The sequence below is a fragment of the Petaurus breviceps genome, unplaced genomic scaffold (genome assembly GCF_028583685.1).
Source record: "Petaurus breviceps papuanus isolate PSGF00001 unplaced genomic scaffold, PetGlider_PUasm1.0 183, whole genome shotgun sequence".
Classification (NCBI taxonomy): Eukaryota; Metazoa; Chordata; class Mammalia; order Diprotodontia; family Petauridae; genus Petaurus; species Petaurus breviceps.
Window position 1 is genome coordinate 8,165,576 of NW_027185791.1, and position 22,306 is coordinate 8,187,881.

Below are 22,306 nucleotides of genomic sequence, written 5' to 3' on the forward strand. Positions count from 1 at the left end.
TGTGTGTGTGTGTGTATATATATATATATATATGTACTATTATTAATACCATCTTACATGTAATTGGGAAATAAGATATACAGGTACTGAGGCATAGAGATCCACTGGAAAAGTCGAAAGGGGTATGGGAGAAAATATGGGACAGAGCAGATGGGAGGAGGGGATATCCTGTGGGACTGCTATTTTGGGGCAGTGGGTAGGGGAAAAACGGGGAGAAAAATTGTAACTAAAGTCACATAATCAGTAACAAAGACTGGATTCAAGTCAAATTTCTCTAATGTCAAAACCAGTGTTCTTGCCACAATCACATTTTGGTTTCATGTCTGAGAATATTCTATTTAACTGCCACAGTTTTTGCATTGGTATTATAATTTCACTGCACAGGCTTTCTAAACATAATAGTAAATATGTTTTCTTAAATTACCACATTAGCATCATTTTTATAACTACTTTTATACAATGATACTGTTTCTTTTAAGTTATCAGAAGTTTTTTAAAAAGATTTTTTTGGGAAACAATTCATTAGAAATTAAACTCAAGTCAACCATCATATTTTTCCCCCCTCTAATGAATAATAAGGCTGAAGATTTCACCTTCATCAACTCAGTAACTCTTCTAGATTTCAGAAAGTTCCAACCATATTTTCTGCTCATTTTTCTTTCCCATTCTCCATTCAGAAAGTTCACTGGGGAAAAGGCCAAATACTTCTTCACTCATATTCCCAATATAGAGAGGAAAAAAAATGCACTTCAACGTGACATTTTACGTGTGAGGAAATCACTGTGTGTCTTTGTTTAAATAATTATATTGGTTTGTTTTGTTCCACTATGTTTAACATTTCATATAAGGAAAAGGGCATAGCTCTTTTAAGGAGTTGTGTATACTTGGTTATTTCATTCTCTAAGTCCTATCATGCTACTGAAAGTATGGTTTTTCGCACTTTGGAAGTTTTGAAGGAGAGAACAAAGAAGGAAGTTAATTTGGAAAAGAGTAGGCAGAAGAAAAGTAGTGGAGAAAGTCCTGAGGACAAGAAGGGAAAATCAAGGTGTTTTAAAACAGCCCAAGGTAGTTATTAGTCTAATCTGTCTCTGATACTTAGGCAGAACAAAAAGGAACCACCTTGGGGGGGAAATGTTTAGGTTAAAATAATGAAGTTCTGGGCTATGCAGAAGTCCAATTCTCTTATGTAAACTTCTGCAATTATCTGAAAATGGCCCAAGAAAGGCCAATGTTAAAGAAAACCAAAAATAAATAGAAAGAAGGTCCTTTAGCAAATCCAGAACTATACAAAATGACAGCCAGAAGTGTTCAAAAGAGGGGCTAACCATGTTGTGTACAGGGCAGTGTAAGTCAGCAGGTGCTCCAATAATCAGAGAAGTGTGAACAGATCCTGGGTCTAGTCTGTCAGAACAGAAAACCAAGAAAGAACCATATGTTCATTGGTCACTGTATAGGGAGAGAGGGGGCAAGGTTGTACATTCCCCTGAGAACAGGGGAAGGGCCAACTAAGCATCCTGTGAGGGATAAAGATGTGGTGCAGTACTGAAGGTCTGAGAACAGGAGCATAATCTAATCAATTATATTGGGGTCTGTCAGGGCCATGTGACAAATCATGACTTCAGAAGACTGATTATGAAGAAATGTTCCCCACCTCTTGGAAGAAAGCTGATACACTAGAAGTAGAGAATGACACATATATTTTCTGGTATTATCAATCTGTATATTTGTTTTGCTTGAGTATACTTACCTGTTAAAATAGAGACTGTTCTTATTTTTAATTTTTTTGAAGGAGGAGTTGGACGGTAGGATGTGATTAAAAAAAAGGAAGAAAAAATCATCAACGAACCATAAAAATACACAGAAGACAGCAGCAGGCCATTCAGAAGGGTTACAAATGGGACAGAGCTGAAACAACCATGCTAAATTGGAAATCTCCTTTTTCTAAACAAAGGCTGCACAAAAGTAGAGATTCGATTTCATACACAGTCTTTTTGTCTATCCTTCACATACGGAAAGGCTGTTTGTCGACGTCTTATCAAGTTCATAATAACAAAAAGGAAAATTTAAAAAAATAAAAAGCAAACCAGTTCCTTCTTGTCAAAAAGGGAATCAGTCTCCCTAATAGAATTGCTAACTCTTCCAGGACAGTGACCATCTTTTCTACTTCTTTTATGTTTTCCCTCTTCCCCATGCTAACACAACGCTGGACACACTGTAAATACACTTGTGAGGTCTCATCATCAAATGCTGGTAGAAGGACTTGGAACTGAAGTCCCTTTCAAGTTCTGTTACTTAGACGCCTATGAAAGGAAACATGCCAAAAATATTTTAACAAATATATTCTATCCAATTGAGAAAGGAAGTAATTTTTGAGAAAAATTTGCTTTATATAGAATGTGTGAAATGATAAACCTGGTAATCATTCAGCCCATTTCTATCTACATAACAGTGTATACATCTATTTCATTATAACCTAAGGACACATGTCTATTGAGGTTTCCTTAATACTTTCTAAATAGAAAGGTAAATTAAAATTGGTTGAAAAATGTTTCTTTTATTCAGCATCCTAATAAAATTAATATTAAAAACAGACGCATGGGGCTTTTGAACAAAAAGAATAAATGTATGTACCTAAAGAAACTTCTAAGTCATAGTGAGGGATGACAAGCAGAACTGTATCAGAGAACTTAAGAAATGGTTAGTGGAATAATGTAGAGATGTCCTTCTCTTTCTGTTTGATACAATGCAGGAAAAAAAATCATGAGATTTGTTATCATCCTTACTCCTCTTGGCTCAGGAAATTGTATTTTTAACTGTCAGCAGGGCTAAATCCTGAAAATGTAAAATTTACACATCTCAGAAGTAGCACCACAAAATGTAATGAACTTCCAGAGTCATTTGCTATTATTAGGCATTCACTCACTATATAATCTCAGAAGTAGTTAAGAGTTGTGTTCTCTGCATAATAAATCATCTGGATGTATTTTAAAGAATCTTTAAGACTCTCAAAATGAATCTGCTTCTTTCCTTGCAAGGTCTTCCTTTGTGGCTTTGATAGATTTTTAGCATTTTCAAGTTTGCTAATAGAAGCACTGCACTGCCTCAATTTAGAAACAGTCATTCATATCACAGTCAAATTATATGTAGCTTCCAAGACTGTTCTTGTCCTCTCAATAAAGCAATAAACATTTATTAAGTATTTCTTATGTACTAAGCACTGAGAATACAAAAAGCAACAAAAAGTCCACTGCCCTCCAGAAGCTTACAATTTAAAGAGGGAGACATTGTTGTAAATAAATATGTACAAAGCAAGCTACATATAGGATAAATAGGAAATAATAACAGAGGAAAGGTACTGGAATTAAGAAGGGTTGAGGAAAGCTTCCTGTAGAAGGTGGTATTTTAATTAGGAGTTAAAGGAAGCCAAAGAAGTCAGTTATCGAAGCAAAAAAGTCTCCCCCCGACCTCAAGTCCCAGGCATGGGGTGGGGGCGATTGGGGGAGAGCAGTCAAAGAGAAGAACCAGAGTCAAGAAATGGAGCATCTTGTTACTCTGAAGCAGGAGTAAATTTATGTGTTTTCAGGTAGTGAAATATAATTTTTTTTAATTCCTCAAGATGGAGAGACAAGCAACATTTGTATTTTACCTACCTCTTTTTTTCCTATATATGATTTTTACTGCTTTAAGATTCTTTTTTTTTTTTTTTAAGCAATCGGGGTTAAGTAACTTGCTCAAGGTTACAGGGCCAGTTATTTCTGGGTGTGGTGCTGAGTATCTGAGCCCGGATTTGATCCTGGAGCCGGTGCTCTTACTCGCTGAGCCACCTGGCCGCCCCTAAGCAATTGGGGTTAAGTAACTTGCTTAAGGTTAAACGGCCAGGTGTATCTGGGTGGGTGCTAAGTGTCTGAGCTTGGATTCCATCCCCAGGTCATCCCAACACTGGAGCCTGTGCTACCTGGCTGCCCCTGCTTAAAGATTCTTTGTAATTAAGCAAGAGTTCTGGTTCAAACAATTAAACAGATTATCAGGGTTGCTTAATTGCTCACTCTTTGCCTCTTTATATAAAGGTCATGCTTGCATAGTTATATAAAGCTTATGTAACCTTTACACTTTACAAAAATAAATTCAGAAGTGGGACAAATGTGTTTCAACTATAGACACTCCTATTTATTTTTGTTTGGGGAGATGATTACTATACCACTTTTAAATACCTAAAAACACAATCATGTGTAGAATCAAAGCAAAGAATACACAGGAATAAAAAGTTCATTTCAAGAGGGACAAAAGAACAAATAAGATAGATAATCACCCACTGTTCAGATCTACCTACTGCTACCTTACCATTCATAGTTGTAATTTCATCAATGTATAGGAAAAAACATCATAGGAAAATGAGTGACTACAGTCCAAAGTCCCAAACCTTATGTGTTTTAAAAGATTTCTATCTGAAAATATTTCCTCTACAATTCTGCCATAATGCCTGAAATTCAGACTGGAGCCATTTCTTTGAGTTACTATATTGCTTCCACAAAATCCCTATTAAAATGCAAATATCTGACCCGGGAAGGGTATTCATTAAGCATTTGGAAGTCATTAATAGTTTAAAGAATATTAGTTTATTGGATTCACAAAGAGCAGAGCACGACAAGGTCTCAACACAATGGGACAGAGGACAGAAATGGAGATGGAGAGGTAATGCAAGACCTCTGCTGTGGAAAGTTCTGGGCAAAATGAAGCTCTAGGTGCCTAAAAATAAGGGGCAGAAATTTAAGAAAAATGTAAGACTAGTATCAAAAGACAGTGAAGAGAGCACTGAACTTTGTCGGTGTCCCCATTTTACCAGGGACTATTTTGTTTCCTGGAGGGTCTGATAAGTCTTACTCATCTGGAAAGTGACAAGAGTGATATATGATATATAACAAAGGGGACTAGATTTTGAATCAGAAAAACTGGGTGTGAATCCCAGCTCTGTTATTTACTACCTTTGTGACACCTGACAAGTCTTACTTACCTTTTCAGGGCCTCAGTTTCCTGATCTATAAAATGACAGGACTTAACTCCATATTGAAAACTTTGGCCAAATTTATTTTATTGATCTGAAACAAGTGGCAATTGGAAGGAAAAGACGATCTAGCAAACGTAACTACCTCTGAAAGGTGGCCCTGGCAAAGTGGAAAGAGAGCTATCCCTGAGCTTGGGGAGACCTGGATTCTATTCCCACCTTTTTTTTTAAAGCAATTGGGGTTAAGTAACTTGCTCAAGGTTACAGGGCCAGTTATTTTGTGTGGGTGTTAAGTATCTGAGGCCTGAACGATCCCAGGTCTTCTGACTCTGGGGCCGGTGCTCTTACTCACTGCATCACCTGGCCGCCCCATATTCCCACCTCTTACACATACAAGGGAAGTCATTTAATTGCCTGCCTTTGCAACTCTGACACTGTAAGTTGCAAGCAAGGAACAATCTGTCTCTATAGAGGCTGTTTCCTAATGAGGAGTTTCCTACACCAATAAAATCATGGCTCTCGGAAAAAAAAGGAGAGATCTGTCACAATCAAAATTTTTGAAATTTGTGAAACAATGATTCATTGCTCATTCAAATAAAACTTTCGATGGCCTCATTTCAAAGGGATAAATATGTGTTTGAGGAGACAACACTGTTTACTCAGTAAAAGCAGTATAAATAACCAATTGGCAATTATTTATTATAATGTGTCTCCTTTTGGGGCAGGCACTGAAAAGCACAATTAAATTATAAACCCTATTTTCAATGTCCAGTCCAGAAGATAAATACATATACTGATTGCTATGCTGGGAATGACTTCCTGAAAAATGTTTGTAAAAAATACAAGGTATCCTATTTTTCAGTATTCTAATTTTTAAATTTCTTGACAACTGGATGGATTTTAATTTAATAACAATCTATAATAACAATAATAATAACTAGCATTTACATAGTGTTTAAGGTTTGCAAAAAGTTTTACAATCCTCATAACAACCCTGTGAGATAGACATTGTTACTGCTCATTTTACAGATGAGGAGATTGAGACAGAGAGGTTGAATGATCACATAGCTAGCAAATATCTAAGGCAGGAATTAAATTCAAGTCTTCCTGACTCCAAAGCCAGCATTCTAATCACTGTGCTATAAAACCGATATATTCCACCAATAAAATTTATCATTCACATTTCAGGTCACTTATAAGTCATAACTCATGATTTTACGCTAAGTTTATAATTTAACATACAACTATATATTTTGATGATTTTTCTTTCTTTCAAATTAATAAACTAATCAATAAGTATTCATTAATATCTGAGGCAGTTAAGTGGCAGTGTTAGGCATAAAGTTAGGAAGGCCTAAGTTTAAATTTGGCTGCAAACACTTACTAGCTGTGTGACCCTGGGCAAGTCATTTAACCTATTTGTCTCAGTTTCATCACCTGAAAAATGGGTATGATAGCAGCATCTACTTCCCAGAGAGCATCAAAAGAGAATATTTGAAAAGTATTTAGCACAGCGCCTGGCACATAGTAGGCTCTTCCTAACTGACAATGATTAGTTTTGTGTCTGTGGACAGGTTGCTTATTCTCTCTAAATTTCAGTTTCCTCATCTGTAAAATATGGATTACAATGCTTTCACCACTTCAAAATGTCACTGTAATAACAGCACCTATGTTGCAAGTTGTTGAGAGGATCAAATGAGATAAATGGACGTAGGCTTCACAAGGAGATGGGGCTTGAGCTGGGATCTGGCAGATCAGCACAGTCTGGACAGATAAAGAGGCAAAGAAAAGGTATTCCAGGTCATAGAAACTTGAGGAAGAGAAAGGTATAAAGTGAGGAATAAATATAACATGTTCAAAGAATAGTGAAGTAACTGTCCTAACTAGAACAAATTATTCATGTTGAAAAATAATGGCAATTAAGATAAAAACTGGACAGAGAAGCTCAGACAATGCAGATAAGGAATGAGTGAAGACCTTTGGAAGAGAAGAGTGACATGGTGCCTAAAGAACGCCTAGAAATGGTGCTGGTTTAATGAATCCTGGCTTGATTTGTTGGCTTGGAGGAGAAAAGGATGGAGGATGCAGAGGAGAAGATCAATGAGAAAAGTCTGGATACTGTTAGGATAACACATCACTTGGACTACAGAGGAAGGGACAGAATAAAGAGATGTGCTGCTGTTTTCCCCATTAGTGATTAAGTAAATTAATCTTTTAAAATTTCCTTTTTTATTATGAACACAGACATGAACATTTCAACATACAAAGAAAAACAAAAGAGGGTTATTATATAAAATGATGAGCTTAGGTTATGTAGAGTTTTTAAAATAGAGATATTTTTAAAGAAAAATCAAGGGGACTAAGTCACTACCTAGAAACAGAGAAAAGAAATAAAGACAACTTAAGTTAAGAGAATGGAAAATGGTGGTGATAACATTAACAAAGACCCAAAAACAAAATGGGGCAACTTCCTGTTAGAAAAAAAGATGATGAGCTCACATTTAGGCATGTTGCATGAAAATAATTAATAGAGAGTTGGGAAGGAAGGTCTGGAGCTCAGGTGAGAGAATAAGACTGGAGACATAAAGTAAGAATTATCATCAGATGGCTGAAGCCCCACCAAAACTATTAATCCTTAAGGATAAAAAAAAATTTAAAAAAAGAATAAGAGTCAAAGGAGTCTAGGGAACTCCCACAATTAGTGGCAGGAAGTACGTGAGCCAGCAAAGAAGGGAAACACAACAAGAGGGTGATCAGCAACAGAATTAATTGCAGTAAATAAGTTTAGAAAAAGAGTTCTTAACCAGGGATCTGTAAACTTTTTAAAAAGTCATAAATGTATTTCAATGTTTCCTTTGTATTCTATGTATTTTATTTTATGCATGTAAAAATATTATTTTACATAGGGGTCCGTAGGCTTCCCTAGACTGTCAGAGGGGTCCAAGACACTAAAAGGCAAAGAAGTCTTCATCTAGGAAAATAAAGACAGAGCAAAGGACATTGGATCAGACAAGAAGGACATCACTGGTGATCTTCAAAAAAGCAGTTTGAGACAGTGACGGAGGCAGAATTCATACTGCAGAACATCAAGGACTAACGGGGTAGTGAGAAAACAGGCACAGTGGGTCTGCCAAAAAGAGTGACAGGAAAAAGGCAAGGAGGAAAATCAGTCTGTTGGCTAAAGCGGGCAGCCAAGCTAATGGGCACTGGTTTTCTCCTTTGAAATTCTAACTGAAGAAATGTGGAAAAAATTCAGTAAGGAGTACAACATTAAAGGAGAAAGGAAAGACGCGAAAAACTCAGCAAGAAGCTTCTATGAAAACAAACCACACAGATCTTCATATTCTCAAAAAGAAATTTTACCTGATTGAGTGAGGTGGCATCTGCAAGCACTGCATCAGGCGGCCTCTTTGGTGGGGGCACAGTTACCTGAAAGAAAAAAAAATACCAAAATATTATAAATTCTTAAATACTAAGTATGTCAAAAAACGTAGAGGTAACAGTACAAGGGCTAGAGAACTGGCTTTGGAGTTGGAAAAACCTGGGTTCAAGTCCCAATGCTGATGGATCCTAGTTTAGAAAAATCACAACCTCTCACAGTGCTTCTGGCAATTCTCTATAACGTTCAACTGCAGAACAAAAATCTGTTTCTATGACAAGAATTTCAACATCGTAAACTCCCTTCACTGATGAAACCATAACTCTAGTCAAAAAAAATTTAAACAATAATAACTCACATCTACATATCATTTTAACAATGTAAAGACATGTTTCTCGAAATGATATGACAGGGGAACAGCATAGTGTACTGGGCTAGAAATCAAGGGATCTGAGTCTTAATCCCACCTTAGAAACTTAGTAGCTGTGTGACTCAGCAAATTACTTAACCCCAAAGCCTTCAGCACATCTCTGAGACTATAAATTGCAGAGCAGGTTCTGACTAGAAGCTGTTCCTCACAAAGAAACCACAAGTCACAAGAGATGTGCATATACCCATATTGAATGGCTTAATATAGTTTGAGGTGGGCACTAGCTAGAATTATTGTGCTTCCTTAGCTAAAAATAAGAGTGTTTTCCACTATTTAGCACAATAGCTTTCAATTCAAGAGGACTGGAGGTGGGTAGGAATTGTCCCCAGACCTAGCTCCCCAGGGGAGTTGGGAGGGGGAGAGAAAGTAGAGAACCAGTCCTAAAAACCCAAGGGAACTTAGCTCACTGTGCATGAAGAACTGTAACAAACTTTCCCCTCAGACTCAGAATCTTTTCCTTCTTCTATCCAGTATCTAGCTTTTCCTGATCTTCACCTGGCCTCAAACTGCTGATTTTGTTCATTTAGGTCTCCCAGTGTACAGACAAACCTCTTTGTCTCTGCCCTTTTCCAGAGCTCAGTATTTGCTAATCTGATAAATGATGCATTTCTGCTCATCTGCCCCACTGTGACCCTTTACAAGTTCATAATACACTATGGCAATATGGAGGAGGAAAAGCAGAAGTCCTGGAACCAAAGAATCATAGGTCTAAAATTACAAGGAAGCTTAGAGGTCACCAAATATATTCTCCTCATTTTACAAACGGGGAAACTTAAGTAACTTTGTCAAAGACATACACAAACAGGAAGCGGCAGAGTTAGGATTTGAACCCAGGCACTCCTCCTGCCCTGCTGCTTCCACAAGACTGGGTCCACACAGATGCCTCTGGATATGCAATAACATCTTTTGCTGCTGGGTAGGAGTTAAATAAGAAAAGTCAATGTCAAGATACACCCTACTTTACTTCATCCTACTGACAAAGGAAAAGAAGTCAAACTAAGAAGTGCACTGCACAAAAGAAAGAGTCCAGTAACTCAACAAATACAAGGAATTTCCATCAGAGGCAAAGTAGGTAGGAAGAAACCTTTCCAAAACAGCAAATATAATCTGCAATTGCAAATAACTGGGAATTAGATTACATGATATATTTTACTACATCCATGATACATTTACTGCTCAGAATGACCAGTTTAACAAACAGACCTGACATGTCTGACATCCATTCTAGCCTGTCTAGACTTTTATGTGTCCTGAAGCTGTTACCAACATCAGCATTCTAACTGTGTATAAAGAAGAATTTCCAAACAATTAGAGTAGTCAAGAAATGGAACTGATTCCCTCATGATGGAACAGATTTCCCAACAACCATTAGGCAGGATCCCCAGCTCCATAATCCCTTGCAAAACCATACTTCACATTTGATGCCTTCTGGCTGCTCAAATGGGTCGAAGGGCAGAAGAAAAGACCCGCTTCCCTGTCTTCACATAGCTTCTCCCAGAACAGGAATATTCATTAATATTCTCTGATGAGCCAGAGTCTGAGGGGGCAGTTTCCTACCTCAGACAAAGGGCAGAACCCTCTTAACAATGAGGACCCTGAGAGGAGAGACCAATCTCTGTTTACTTAAAAGGAATTATTTCAGACCAGATGTCCTAGAGACACCTTAAACTCAGCCTGTCTAAAGCAGAAGTCATGATCTCATCTCCAAACCTCTCCCCTCTTCCAAACTTGCCTATTTCTGTCAAAGGCACCACCATTCTTCCAATCTTCCAGGTTTGTAACCTCAGCATTATTCTTGAATTCTCTCTCTTCTTCACCCACATAGACAGTCAAATGCCAAATCTTTCCATTTCTACCTTCATAATGTCTCTCAGTTAACCCTCTCACACAGCCACCACCTTAGTTAGGCCCTCATCACCTCTTGCCTAGATGATTACTGCAATGGCTTCTTAATTGATCTCCCTGTCTAAAGTCTCTGCCTACTCTAGTCTAGCCTACATACTGCCCCAAAAGTGATTTTCCTTAAATACAGTTTAACCACATCACTCCCTTAACTCAATAAACTCCTATTGCCTCTGTTTAGCTTTTAAAGCTAAAAATTCCTCTGTCTAGAAGCTTATTACAACCTGGCCTCACCCTTATCTTTTCAGCCTCATTGAACATTACTCCACTTCTGACATTCTTTAATCTAGCCAAATTGTCATTTTCTGTTCCCCACACACAACACTCCCATTTCACATCTTTATACCTTTGCATCAACCATCCTCCATTCTGGAATGCCCTCCCTACTTATCTCCATCTCATAGACTCTCTGCCTCCCTTCAAGGCAGCACAAGTACCACCTTCCACATGAAGCCTTCCAGATTCCCAATTATTAATGCCTATCTCATCAAACTACTTTGTACATAACTACTTCACATGTATTTGTATTTGCTCTATTTATATTTATTTTGTAGGTACTTACGTATGTGTCCTTTTCTGGCTCCTCCATTACAATATAAGCCCCTTCCAATTAGGGATGGTTTCATTTGCTATATTTATATCTCAGGTACTAGCACAGTTCTTGAGACACACTTGATGACTGACTGATTCCCTTCCAAACTACTATTTGCTTGCACAGCCTTCAACCTGGATAGATACTGTTTCTAATGCAAATAAGCACTGTATTCACTCTAAGAAAGGTAGAGCTAAGAAGATACATGACTGAGGGTGGGACGTATTTTAAGCAGAAATTTAGGCAGAACTTCTATACTTCAGGACCTGGATCAGAATTTCTTACTGTTACTGTCTCTTGGCTTATCTCTCCCTGGGAAGGAAGCAGCAGGCTGGCTCCACGCTCTCTTGCCTGGCTGCCGTCAAGAGAAAAGGAGTCTAGTGCTTCTTTTCCTACCACTGCTGTCTTGAGCCTTGCAGCTAGTAAGAGATCCTAAGGGCTGTTTCCATTTTTCTTTCTTTTCCTTCTAGTGGCCCAGGAACTCTGGGTTTCTCTCTCCTAACCTTGCTTGCTGACCTAGTTCTACTCTTACTGGAGTGAAGCCAAGTACTAGGGACCTGCCTTTTTCCTCTAGCTCTCTTCATCCATCTTCTTCTCTTCCCTGTGCTAAGAAGTCTAGCTTAAATATAGGCAGACCTTGCAGAAGTAATCCAATACTATCTTTAGAGAAATACTTCTATGACTTATGTTTAGGATGATTATGGCTAAGGGTCATATTTTCATTATCTAGAACTCACTACTGATAGATTTGTATCTAATTTAAAGATTCCCCTTATGGTGAGTAAAAATTCCAAGAGAAACAGGTATGGATAATATGGGTAAATAAAAAACAATTTATTAACTAGGCCAGTCAATAATCAATAAATTTAATTGTCAATGATTTCTCCTGGTAATCAAAGACACCAAGGGAGACTTTGAAACACCTTAAATCAGATGTACTCTTTCTCACAGGGAACTCCCCTGAAAACTGAAACTCAGCCCTGACTGGTGGACATTTATTAAGGAGGTGGGCAGGAAGCTCTCAGCCATCCCAATCACTTCATTGTAAAGGGAGTGAGGTCACCTAAGAATGTGGCCTGATCATGAGATAGGAGTACCCTTCAGCAATCTGGGCACCCCAATCAGGTTCTCTCTACTTTGGTTTCTTTTTCATGAGCTAAATCACCCTACACTCTAAAGAAAGGGAACAAAGATAGGAGCTCTTTCCCTCAGGGAAGGACCAAGCTCAAACTGGATCCTGTCCTGCATATAGAAATCAGGTTTCTAACTGGATAGCATCTAGATCAGATGCTGGAATGCTGGAGAAGAGCTGGAAAGCTTATGATATTCTTTAATCGGGGAGAGATTTCTCTCTAAGTTAGCCTTTTGAACAGAGATAAGAATACTACAAATTATTATTAATAATCCAATGGGACAGCATTAAAACTAATTTCTCTCACCCTAATGACTCACAGCTCACATGCATAGTTGTTTGCTTTATACCACAGTGGCATTTACATTACAGGACTAAGAGTCCTCCTGGAGTCCATATTCTTATTATCTCCACTCTTTCTCTAGAATAAATCTGTATAGTTATTTATGGGTTCAGTTTTGATGCTAAAACCAAGACCAAACATTGTATGAATCTTAGAACCCCAACAGATTTAGGGGATGCAGAACAAGTAGAAGGGGGTGTCCCCAGTTCAGCAGGCTCATTAGCATGACTAAGAATCTTCAGATGGAAAGTGAAAGACCATTTACCAGTTTGAATAATCCTTTGGAAAGTCACTTAATTTCTTTGTTCCTCAGTTTTTTCATCTGAAAAGCGTGGATGTTACTTACATTATCCACCTCACCAGACTGAGAGAAAAGTCCTTTGTAAACTTAAAGTGCTATAGAAATATGAGGGGTTTGTCATAATTTTGTGCCTTTTGAGCTTATTTAGCAAAAAGACAGGCTATGCTTGAACAAAAAAGTATTACCTTCTTCTATACTATTACTATTTCCATCAGAAATAGAGAAGCCAGCATGAGAAACTAATTCTAAGTTACCTGAATGCAAAACACATAGCCATCAGGTTAAACTGAATATACCTAAGGAAAGGCTAAGAGGAAGGACCTTCTCTGATATAATACTTCAAATGAAACAAATGTTTGCTACAATCTCACTTTTTAACGACAAAAAACTAATCATTTCTCAAACAAAACTATATTCTGTGACCATGATCTGTAAGTTCCACAGATTTATGCTTATAGCAACTGCAGAAAAGCCTTGTTTTTTTTTTTTTCAAGTAAGTTGTTAAATCCTTTTTGCTATATTTTCTTAAGACACTTGTTTTCTAAAAAAAAAATTCTGGCCCAGAAAGCCCCAAAGGTAGTTGAACTAGGGACCATGAAGGCAGGGCAGTAGCTCTTTCATATAGTGATTTTATTAATTAGCACACCATTACTTGATGCAATCCTTAACAAGGGTTTAACCACAATTTTGAAATGCCATCATCTATTTTTTCTGAGTACAAAGAAAGTCATCAGTGAGAAGCATCTGTTGAATCATAACAAAGTCCAGGGTCAAAAGAAGATCCCTTACTCAGTCAGAAGTGGTTTACAGACTCCTAAAAGGAAAAAATCCTTGTAGTTAATTAGAAACAAATAAACAGCATGCAGTAGTATGTAACATTTGTGATACAACTGTTCTTAGCACAGAGACTGTCAATTAGCTAATATTTGACAAAGTGACTTTCATGAGATAAAATTACAAACAGGACTATAAATAATCACTTGACTATAACAAAAACTGTGCCCCCAAATATTTCTTGAACTTCTTTGACAAGTACTGCTTCAAGCAATGTTTTCTTCATTATAATATAAAACTTTATTCCCATAAAATGTCATTCAGTCCAAAAATGATGCATACTGCTCTAAATTATAGAATATTTTAACTCAAAAAATAATGAGGGCTCTGTACCACACTATAAGCAAAGTCCTGATTAGTAACAATACTTAATTTCATGAAGTGACCACATTATTCAGATTCATACCACATATTCTCATTCAGATAGAACCATTACCATATTTTGTATAATTTTAACTTTTAATAATATGAATCGGAATACATGCAACCACTTCACTGGAATTATTATTCACACTGATCTGGACCTAACTACAGAATATTCTGAAAGAAGCAGAAGTTACATTGCTTCTGGTAACTAGAATTCAGATAAGGGTCTTGGCAGATAGATCTTGGTGAAATTATTTTTTAAATAATAAGCATCTACTATGTGAACTGTTCTAAGTCAGGCATAATAGAGAATACAGATAAGAATAAAATACAAATCCTGGAATCATGAGAATTACAATCTAGTAGGGATAATGAATCGTGCAGATTTTAAATGATCCGCCAATTATATGACAAGTCTCTATATTGATGAAGCTCTAAGTGGATTATAAACTCAGTATGAGTCAACAGTATGACATAATAGTAAAAAAACCTAATGCTTATATTTATTATATATCATAATGTATATTATATATCAAAAAACCTAACGCTATATTAAGAGAAGAATGAATAGTATCCGAAACAGAAGGTGACAGCTCCACTACATTAGCCCAAATGGCCTCCTCTCTGCTCCTCACCCATAACACTGCATTTCCCATCTCTGCACTGGTTATCCCATAGCCTGGAAGTACTCTCCTCCCCTCTGCCTCACAGAATCCCTCTTTTTCTTTATAACACAGTTCTACATAAAACCTTTCCTAACACATCGACTACCAGGGCCCTCCCTCTCAACCTACTTTGTACAGATTTGTGTTTATTCTCCTTAGCTTTACTAAGCATATATTTAAATCTGTAACTGTTGTGTCCCTATTGAAATGCAAGATCATTTCTTTTTTTTTTTTTTGCGGGAGGAAGGCAGGGCAATTGGAGTTAAGTGACTTGCCCAAGGTCACACAGCTAGTAAGTGTATAAAATGTCTGAGGCCAGATTAGATCTCAGGTCCTCCTGACTGTGCCACCTAGCCACCCCCAATGCAAGCTCTTTTCAAGGAGGGGTTGTTACTCACTATATTTGTATCCCCAGCAACTAGCATAGCATCAGGCATATAAGAGAGATGCCTGATAAGTAGTTGCTGATTGGCTGATACTATGCCTGGAATATTGCGTTAATACCACATTTCAGAAAGGTCCTTAACAACTGGGAACACATCCAGAATAGGTCAAACAGGAGTAAGAAAGGCCTGGAGGAGTGCGCCATACCAAGAGGAAGGGAAAGAACAAGGATGGCTAACCTGGAGGAGGCTTAAGGAGAACAAGATACATGGCTTTGAATATCTGAAGGGCTGTTATGTGAAAGCCTTTGTTCTGTCTTGCCCCAGAAGACAAAATGAGGACCATGAGTCAAAGTTAATAAAAAAGGTTAGACTTAGGTTTGACCTAATGCGAAACTTCCTAACTCTTAAGAGTATGGACAACTCGGGAGAGAGTGCGTTCTTCCCAGAAGGATGTCCAGCACTGACTGAATGAGTGGTCACGGTGTCCAGGACATTCATTTTCAGGCATTAGCTAGATGACACAGCCTCTTTGGTTCCTTCCAACACTGAGATTCTGTGATTTTTATCTTTGTGATGGATGCTGCTAAAGAGCTTGAAAACAATTCTCTCTTACATACTTTAAACTTTCCCACAGCAATAATAGCTGCACTATAACTTATTCAACAAATCTTTTTTTTTAACAGGTAATCTCAAAAAATAAACATCAGCTAGTCCTCACTAAACAAATTCCAGATTAGTAGAGTCTTAATTTAATGAGGCTTTACTATGAAAAGGGATTTGGAAAAATAATTTCTTAAGCCTATGGTTTTAACATGAAAATTTACCTGGGTTATACATGGTTTTCACCAATAAAACTTAAGCTTACCTTGGCTTTATTTGATGTTTTCTTTCCACCAAACCCTCCAGAGCCAACAATGAAGATAGAGAACTGATTAAAGCATATAAGCTCTTTCCCATTATAGGAATAAACTTAAAAAAAAAAAAAAAAAAAAAAAAAAATTTACAAATTAAGGATTTAACTACCAAACAAAATATCAGCAAAAAATTTTTGACCTGGCTGCTTTCTACATATTTGTTCATGGTCAAGTCACTTCAGCTCTATAGGCCTCAGTTTCCTCATTTGTAAAGTGAGAAATGGATCTCTAAAGTTTACTCCAGTTCTAAATCCTATTATCCTCTAATCCTGTAAAAAATTTCAACAAGTAAAATTCGTTTTTAAGGAGTTTTATCATAAGAGATTTCCAAGTTCTAGTAACAAGTTTTAATTATCTGGTAACAATGAACAATAATATATAATAATATGTACAGTATTATTATATATTACACATGTATTATATATAACAATCATAATAATATTTCTCCACTTCCTGGCCACTGTTCCTCTGTGTACTAAGTTTGTTCTCCTACCCCCATATTACTGTGGGAAAAATAAAGTGTTAAAGAAGTAAAAAGACTTGCCCACCACAGCACAAAATATTTGTAAAAAATTTGTATAAAATGCTCACCACAGCATAAAAATTATGTATAATCTCTCTGATTCTAAGTTCTAATCAGCTACACCTGTAATTCCTCACATTTCAAAGGATTGCATCTAGTCAAAAAGACTACAAAAGTTTAAAAGTAGAAACTGAATTATGTTATTTATCCTTTCTCAAGAAAGCATGGAGTGTGTAACAGAGAACTAGCCTTAAATCTGGAAGACCCAAGTCCTGAAACATAATGTCTGGGTGACGCTAGGTAAGCTGGGGAGAAGGAGGGGATCACTACTGGTCAGCAATGGGGTCTCACTTGTGGCTTGTACTGGGGGAGCAGTCGCCGAAGTGGGGGTCTTGCTGCATTGCTCAGACTGCTCCCTTGCCTGCTTGTTTGCAGGAAGGTGGATCCTTGCTGGGGGATTGCCCCAGGCTTGGAGCCTTGCTGCAGGCCTCCTGCTGTGAGACTGCCTGCTGGCTGTAGCTGCTCTGGGACCTGGCTCCCCTTCCACCCCAGGCTGACCTTTCCTGCCAGACTGGTAAGCTGCTTCCCTGCTCCCAGATCAATTCTGTAGTGGTTTTCTAGCTGTTTGGAGGGAAATATGGGAGGGATTCAGAAGGTTCCTTCCTCTCTCTGCCATCTGGGCACCAGAAGGCTTTTTATAATAATCTCAAAACATTCACTGCTTTTGCCTCTATCTACATTAGGCAATTGACACATTTAATTATATAGACGCTATTAAGTAGTCTCTAATCACATCCCATCAAGTCTCATCTAACTTGCTGCTGCTCAGTCATTTCAGTTGTGTTCCATCATCACCCCACTTGGGGTTTTCTGGGCAAAGGTACTGCAATGGTTTGTCATTTCCTTCTCCAACTCAGTTGCAGTTAAGGAACTGAAAAGAGGGTTAAGTGACTTGCCCAGGATCACACAGCTAGTGCCCGAGGACAGATTCAAATTCACAAAGATAAGTCTTCCAGATTCCAGGCCCAGTGCTCTATCCACAGTACCATTTACCTGCCCTCTGACCTGGCAAAATGGCACATTCCTAGGGTCTCAGAATCAAGTCATGTCCTTCTTTTATAGCCTAAACATTTTTTCAAGGAGAAATTCTTGTTCATCTCAAAAACCTGGAGTTCACCTTTTCACAGACTGTGAAACAGTTAAAATTGCTGATCATTCACAAAGCCTGGTTCTAGATATAGGTACCTGCAGCACAACTCATATAGTATATATACAGAAATGACAGTATTTTTAGTATCAAAAGGAAAAAAGGGGAAGCAAATCTATCCACCATAATAGCACTTGCTTTTAAGACTGTAAAATGACTTACCATCCAGAAGTATCACTAATCCTGATCCTTTATCCAAGATGTCAACAATAACAGATTGACTGGTTAACTGTCCTGTAATGAAAAGTAACACAAATAATTATGCAGCTATTCAAATGTCTTAAGTTACTGCACAGTATAAAATTAATGACTTCCACTGTTAATTATATAAAATTAAGACAATCTACTAATAGCTCTCACTTCACACTCATTAAAATTTTAGCATTAGTGCTACTGCCTGCAATACTAAATTAAAAGAGTTACGTGTTCTTATAAATAAGGAAACTGGTGCTTTTACTAATGATCTTCTGGCTAAATCCAATGGTCTTTTCTCAATGGTTATCCTTTTCAATTTTTCAGCTAAAATTACTTACTTCTCAAGATTAATGATTTCTTTCTTTTTTCTCTTGACTCCTCCCTCTCTCTCACCTCCCATATTCCAATCGGTTGCCACATTCTGTTGATTCTACTTCCCCAAAGTCTCTCATAAATGTACCCTTCCAGGGTCTTTTTTCTGCCACTACTCTGGTCCAGGCCCCCATCACCTCATGCCTGGACAATTGTGATAGCTTTCTAATTGGTCTCCTTGCCTCAAATCTCTCTCCCTTCCAATCCATCTTCCATTCAGCTAAAGCACAGGTTCACGTATTGTTCATCATTCAATGAACTCCAGGGGCTCTCTATTACCTTTTGGATCAAATATAAAAAACTTCTGTTAATCTTCTAAACCCCTTTATAAATTGGCCCCTTTCTACCTTTCCAGTATTCTTATACATTCCCTGCAAACATTCTTTGACCCCGTCATACTGGCCTCTTTGCTGTTCCTTACACAAGGCAGTCCATGTCTTTTCATTTCCCCATGTCTGAAACTCTCTTTCTCTCTGTCTCTCTCTCTCACCTCCATCTACACCTTCCTTCACGTTTCAAATAAAATATCCTCATCTACCAGAAGTCTTTCCCAACCTCCTCAATGCTAGTACCTTCTCTTTATTAGTTCCAATTTATTTTCTATACATACACATACACACACACACATAAATATAAGGTAAGTTGGAGATAATCAGAGGGGATATACACATATATGCACACAAGACACACACACACATATTTCTTTCGTTTGCACATAATTGTTTGCATGTTGTTTTCTCCACTAGATTTTTGGCTCCTTGAAAGAGAAGATTGCTTTTTTCTCTATCTCTGTATTCTTAGTGCTTAGCACTGAGCCTGGCCCACAGCTGGCAGTTGTTGACTTAACAAGAGTTGAATTAATCTAATTCAGAGACAATTTTTATCAGAGGTAATTCCCCATCCTCATCTGGCCAACTGAGTATTTAATGGGCTAAACTAAAATATTTAATATTCCCACTTCCTATTCAATGTAAGAAATAGAGAAGTAAGCTCTCTCCCATGAGTTATACTGGGTCACATAATGAAGATGGATGACTAGACATTTTTTTCCAATCTTCACATCTCTCAAACCTCTCCAAAATGGGAATTATGTGCAATACATACAACAATTTCAGCTATCTCCATGGTCTAAGACACCAAGAACCCTAACAAGATCAAAATCTGATGAACCAACAGCAAAGACCAATCCCTAACCCCCAATGTGCTCACTCAGCTCTCTTTCCTCACCAGCAATCTGGAAGGAATGCATCAGATGACCCCTGGCTTACGTCAGGACTCAACCCTGCCTCTTTCACCTCACCTCCTTTCCCAGACCACAGAAAACCAAAAAGTATAACAGTTTTCTGCACTGCAACAGAGTTCATCCAGAAAACTGAGGGACAGAGGGAAATGGGACAGAATGTCAGTTAGTGCCAGTTCTCTGTCCACAGAAGGTGAATTGCCCAACATGAAAGGAAGCTAAAACAGCTTTAAAATCTAGTCCACAGGCTAACTATCATCAAAGGGGGTTAAGTCAGAAAGCGAGTGATAAATAAAATAATGGGGAAAGACTAAAATTACCAAAACTCTCAAAAAGAAGAAAATTCAGGTAAAGATCTTGAGCATAAGCAAATAAAGCTACTGGGAAGATATTAACAGAAGGCAATATATGGTCTCCAAGTCAGCCTAACAAGTACAGACATCTATGAATAAATGTTACAAGATAAATGAAAATAAATCAATACATGGTGAGGCAGAGAACCCTGTAGATTTCCAAAAGAGCATGAAACCACATGAGAATTTTCCTAGCTGGTTTAAAGGAGAATAAAAAAATGTAAAAGCAGATTTTATGACCTGCACAAGAGAAATGAGCTGCAAAATAGAAAAACTTGAAGCTATGATGGGAAATTTCACCAAAGAAACAAAGAAAGAACAACTGATTAAGAACACAAATACATAGAAGTAAAGGACAATCCCTACCTGGGATTTTACTGATTTAACAGAGAAACAGAAAAAAAGTCACTGCTCCCCAGATACAGATTTTGGGTGTTTGGATAGAGATGTATTAACTCACAGAGAAATGGACTTCAGGCAAGGAGGACCCTAATCTGCATGGTCCTACTAAGTCTTCCAATTACAGAGTCCAATATCTCAACTTCATGGCAAGTGGTCAGCTCAGATTATGTGATTTAATGTATGCCTCTGATTTTGGGAGGGGGGGGCACATTTTTAACAGTTGATGACAATTCTTTACAACTGCCAAAACCACCCCCTTTTCATGTAGTCTTACTCCAATTCTTTCTTGTCCTCTCATGAAGATTGTGCCTATGCTAATCTTCACTCTCTTACTGTTTAGAAGTTCCTCCTCTGCTGCCTACAAATAACCCCATATCTGTCTCTTATTAACTAGTTAGCCTCCTCTCTCTCTCTCTCTTCCCCTTTCAGGCACTCAGTGCCTCTATTTCCACTTGACTTGCTCTCTTAGAAACCCTTACTCTGTTACTACTTTAGGGTACACAGGTTCTGCGGACTGCGTGTGATTATACTCTATTTTTCACTTAGAGTAGCTCATGTTACTTCCTTTCACTCTGTGTTATTTAGTGAATCAGAAATGACAAAGAAGACCCAGCCCTGACCCAACGTCTTGATCAGCAGGAGATGGATCTTTTAAGATTGGTAGCTTCTGTAGTTACTTGTTATCACCAGCACTGAAGCTCAAAGATCACCTCAATCATTCTTTCAGCTACCAATGGTTCCACAGGCACGGTTGTGAAAGGGGTTTTATCTTATAGGCAGTTTTTAATATTTAGGTTGCACATTCATTTTGAATTTATTGTGATATGTGGTGGTCTAAAACCAATTTCTGCCAAACTGCTTTCTTCTTCTGTCAGCAGTTCTGGTCAAAATGAGTCTTTCACCCAGTAATTTAAATTTATCAAACATCAGGTTAGTATTTTTTAATTGCTTCTGTTGCTTGTTTATCTAGTCAGTTTGTGCTTAACTTTCCTGCTTTTCAAGGAGTACCAAATAATTTTCTTGACTATTGCCTCATAACATCGTTTGCAATTTTATAATACTGTATTCATACCTTTTCACCTTATTTGCCTTTGAAAATGAAGGTTTTTGTTTGATCTAGTTCATTCAAATCTTTCTTTGATTTGATTGGTGTAGCCTAAATTTGTAAATTCAAGTACTACTGCTTCTTATTATACTGCCATGGCTCAACCACGAGAGACCCTATTTCCAATAATTCTCTCTAAAGAGAGGATTTTGTATATATATTTTTACAAACTCTATATGGTAGACCATTTCCTAAAAATTTTGTAGTTATTTTGAATGAAATTTCTCTTATTGTTTCGTCCTAGGTTTTCTATAGTACTATATAGAAAAACTAATGATTTCTGTGGATTTATCTCATATTTTGTTCTTTTGCTGAAGCAATCATCTCAGTATCTACCATGAATGTCTCAAGTTTTTGACATAACATCTACAAATAATAATAATTTTGCCTACTCTTTGCCAATTTTTAATACCTTAAATTTTGTTCTTGTGTCTTATTTCCAGTTAGGTTACTTACTAGACAGATGTTAAATAATGATGATGAAAGGGCAGGGAGAGGGGGTAATCCTTCTTAAGCTCGAACTGATTAAAACTGCACTAAGATTCAGGAGCGCCTTACATATTCCTTTTTTATGACAATGGTTTTTAGGATTTTTGACATAAATAAGCGATAAATTTTGTGAAAGGCATCTTATATATATATTAAATGATACCAAAATGATCA

At 37.5% G+C, this 22,306-nt stretch overlaps 1 protein-coding gene across 1 annotated transcript in view; it reads right to left on the reverse strand.

The window, feature by feature from the left end:
* The window catches only part of HSD17B4 (hydroxysteroid 17-beta dehydrogenase 4), a 141,045-nt gene that overhangs the window by 32,433 nt on the left and 86,306 nt on the right, over nt 1–22,306 (reverse strand). The window contains exons 14-17 of the mRNA XM_069087844.1: nt 20,728–20,770; nt 18,139–18,213; nt 16,198–16,301; nt 8,366–8,431 (exon numbers count right to left, since the gene is read on the reverse strand). Of these exons, the coding sequence (XP_068943945.1) occupies nt 8,366–8,431; nt 16,198–16,301; nt 18,139–18,213; nt 20,728–20,770 (288 nt within the window). The remainder of the gene's footprint in view (nt 1–8,365; nt 8,432–16,197; nt 16,302–18,138; nt 18,214–20,727; nt 20,771–22,306) is intronic.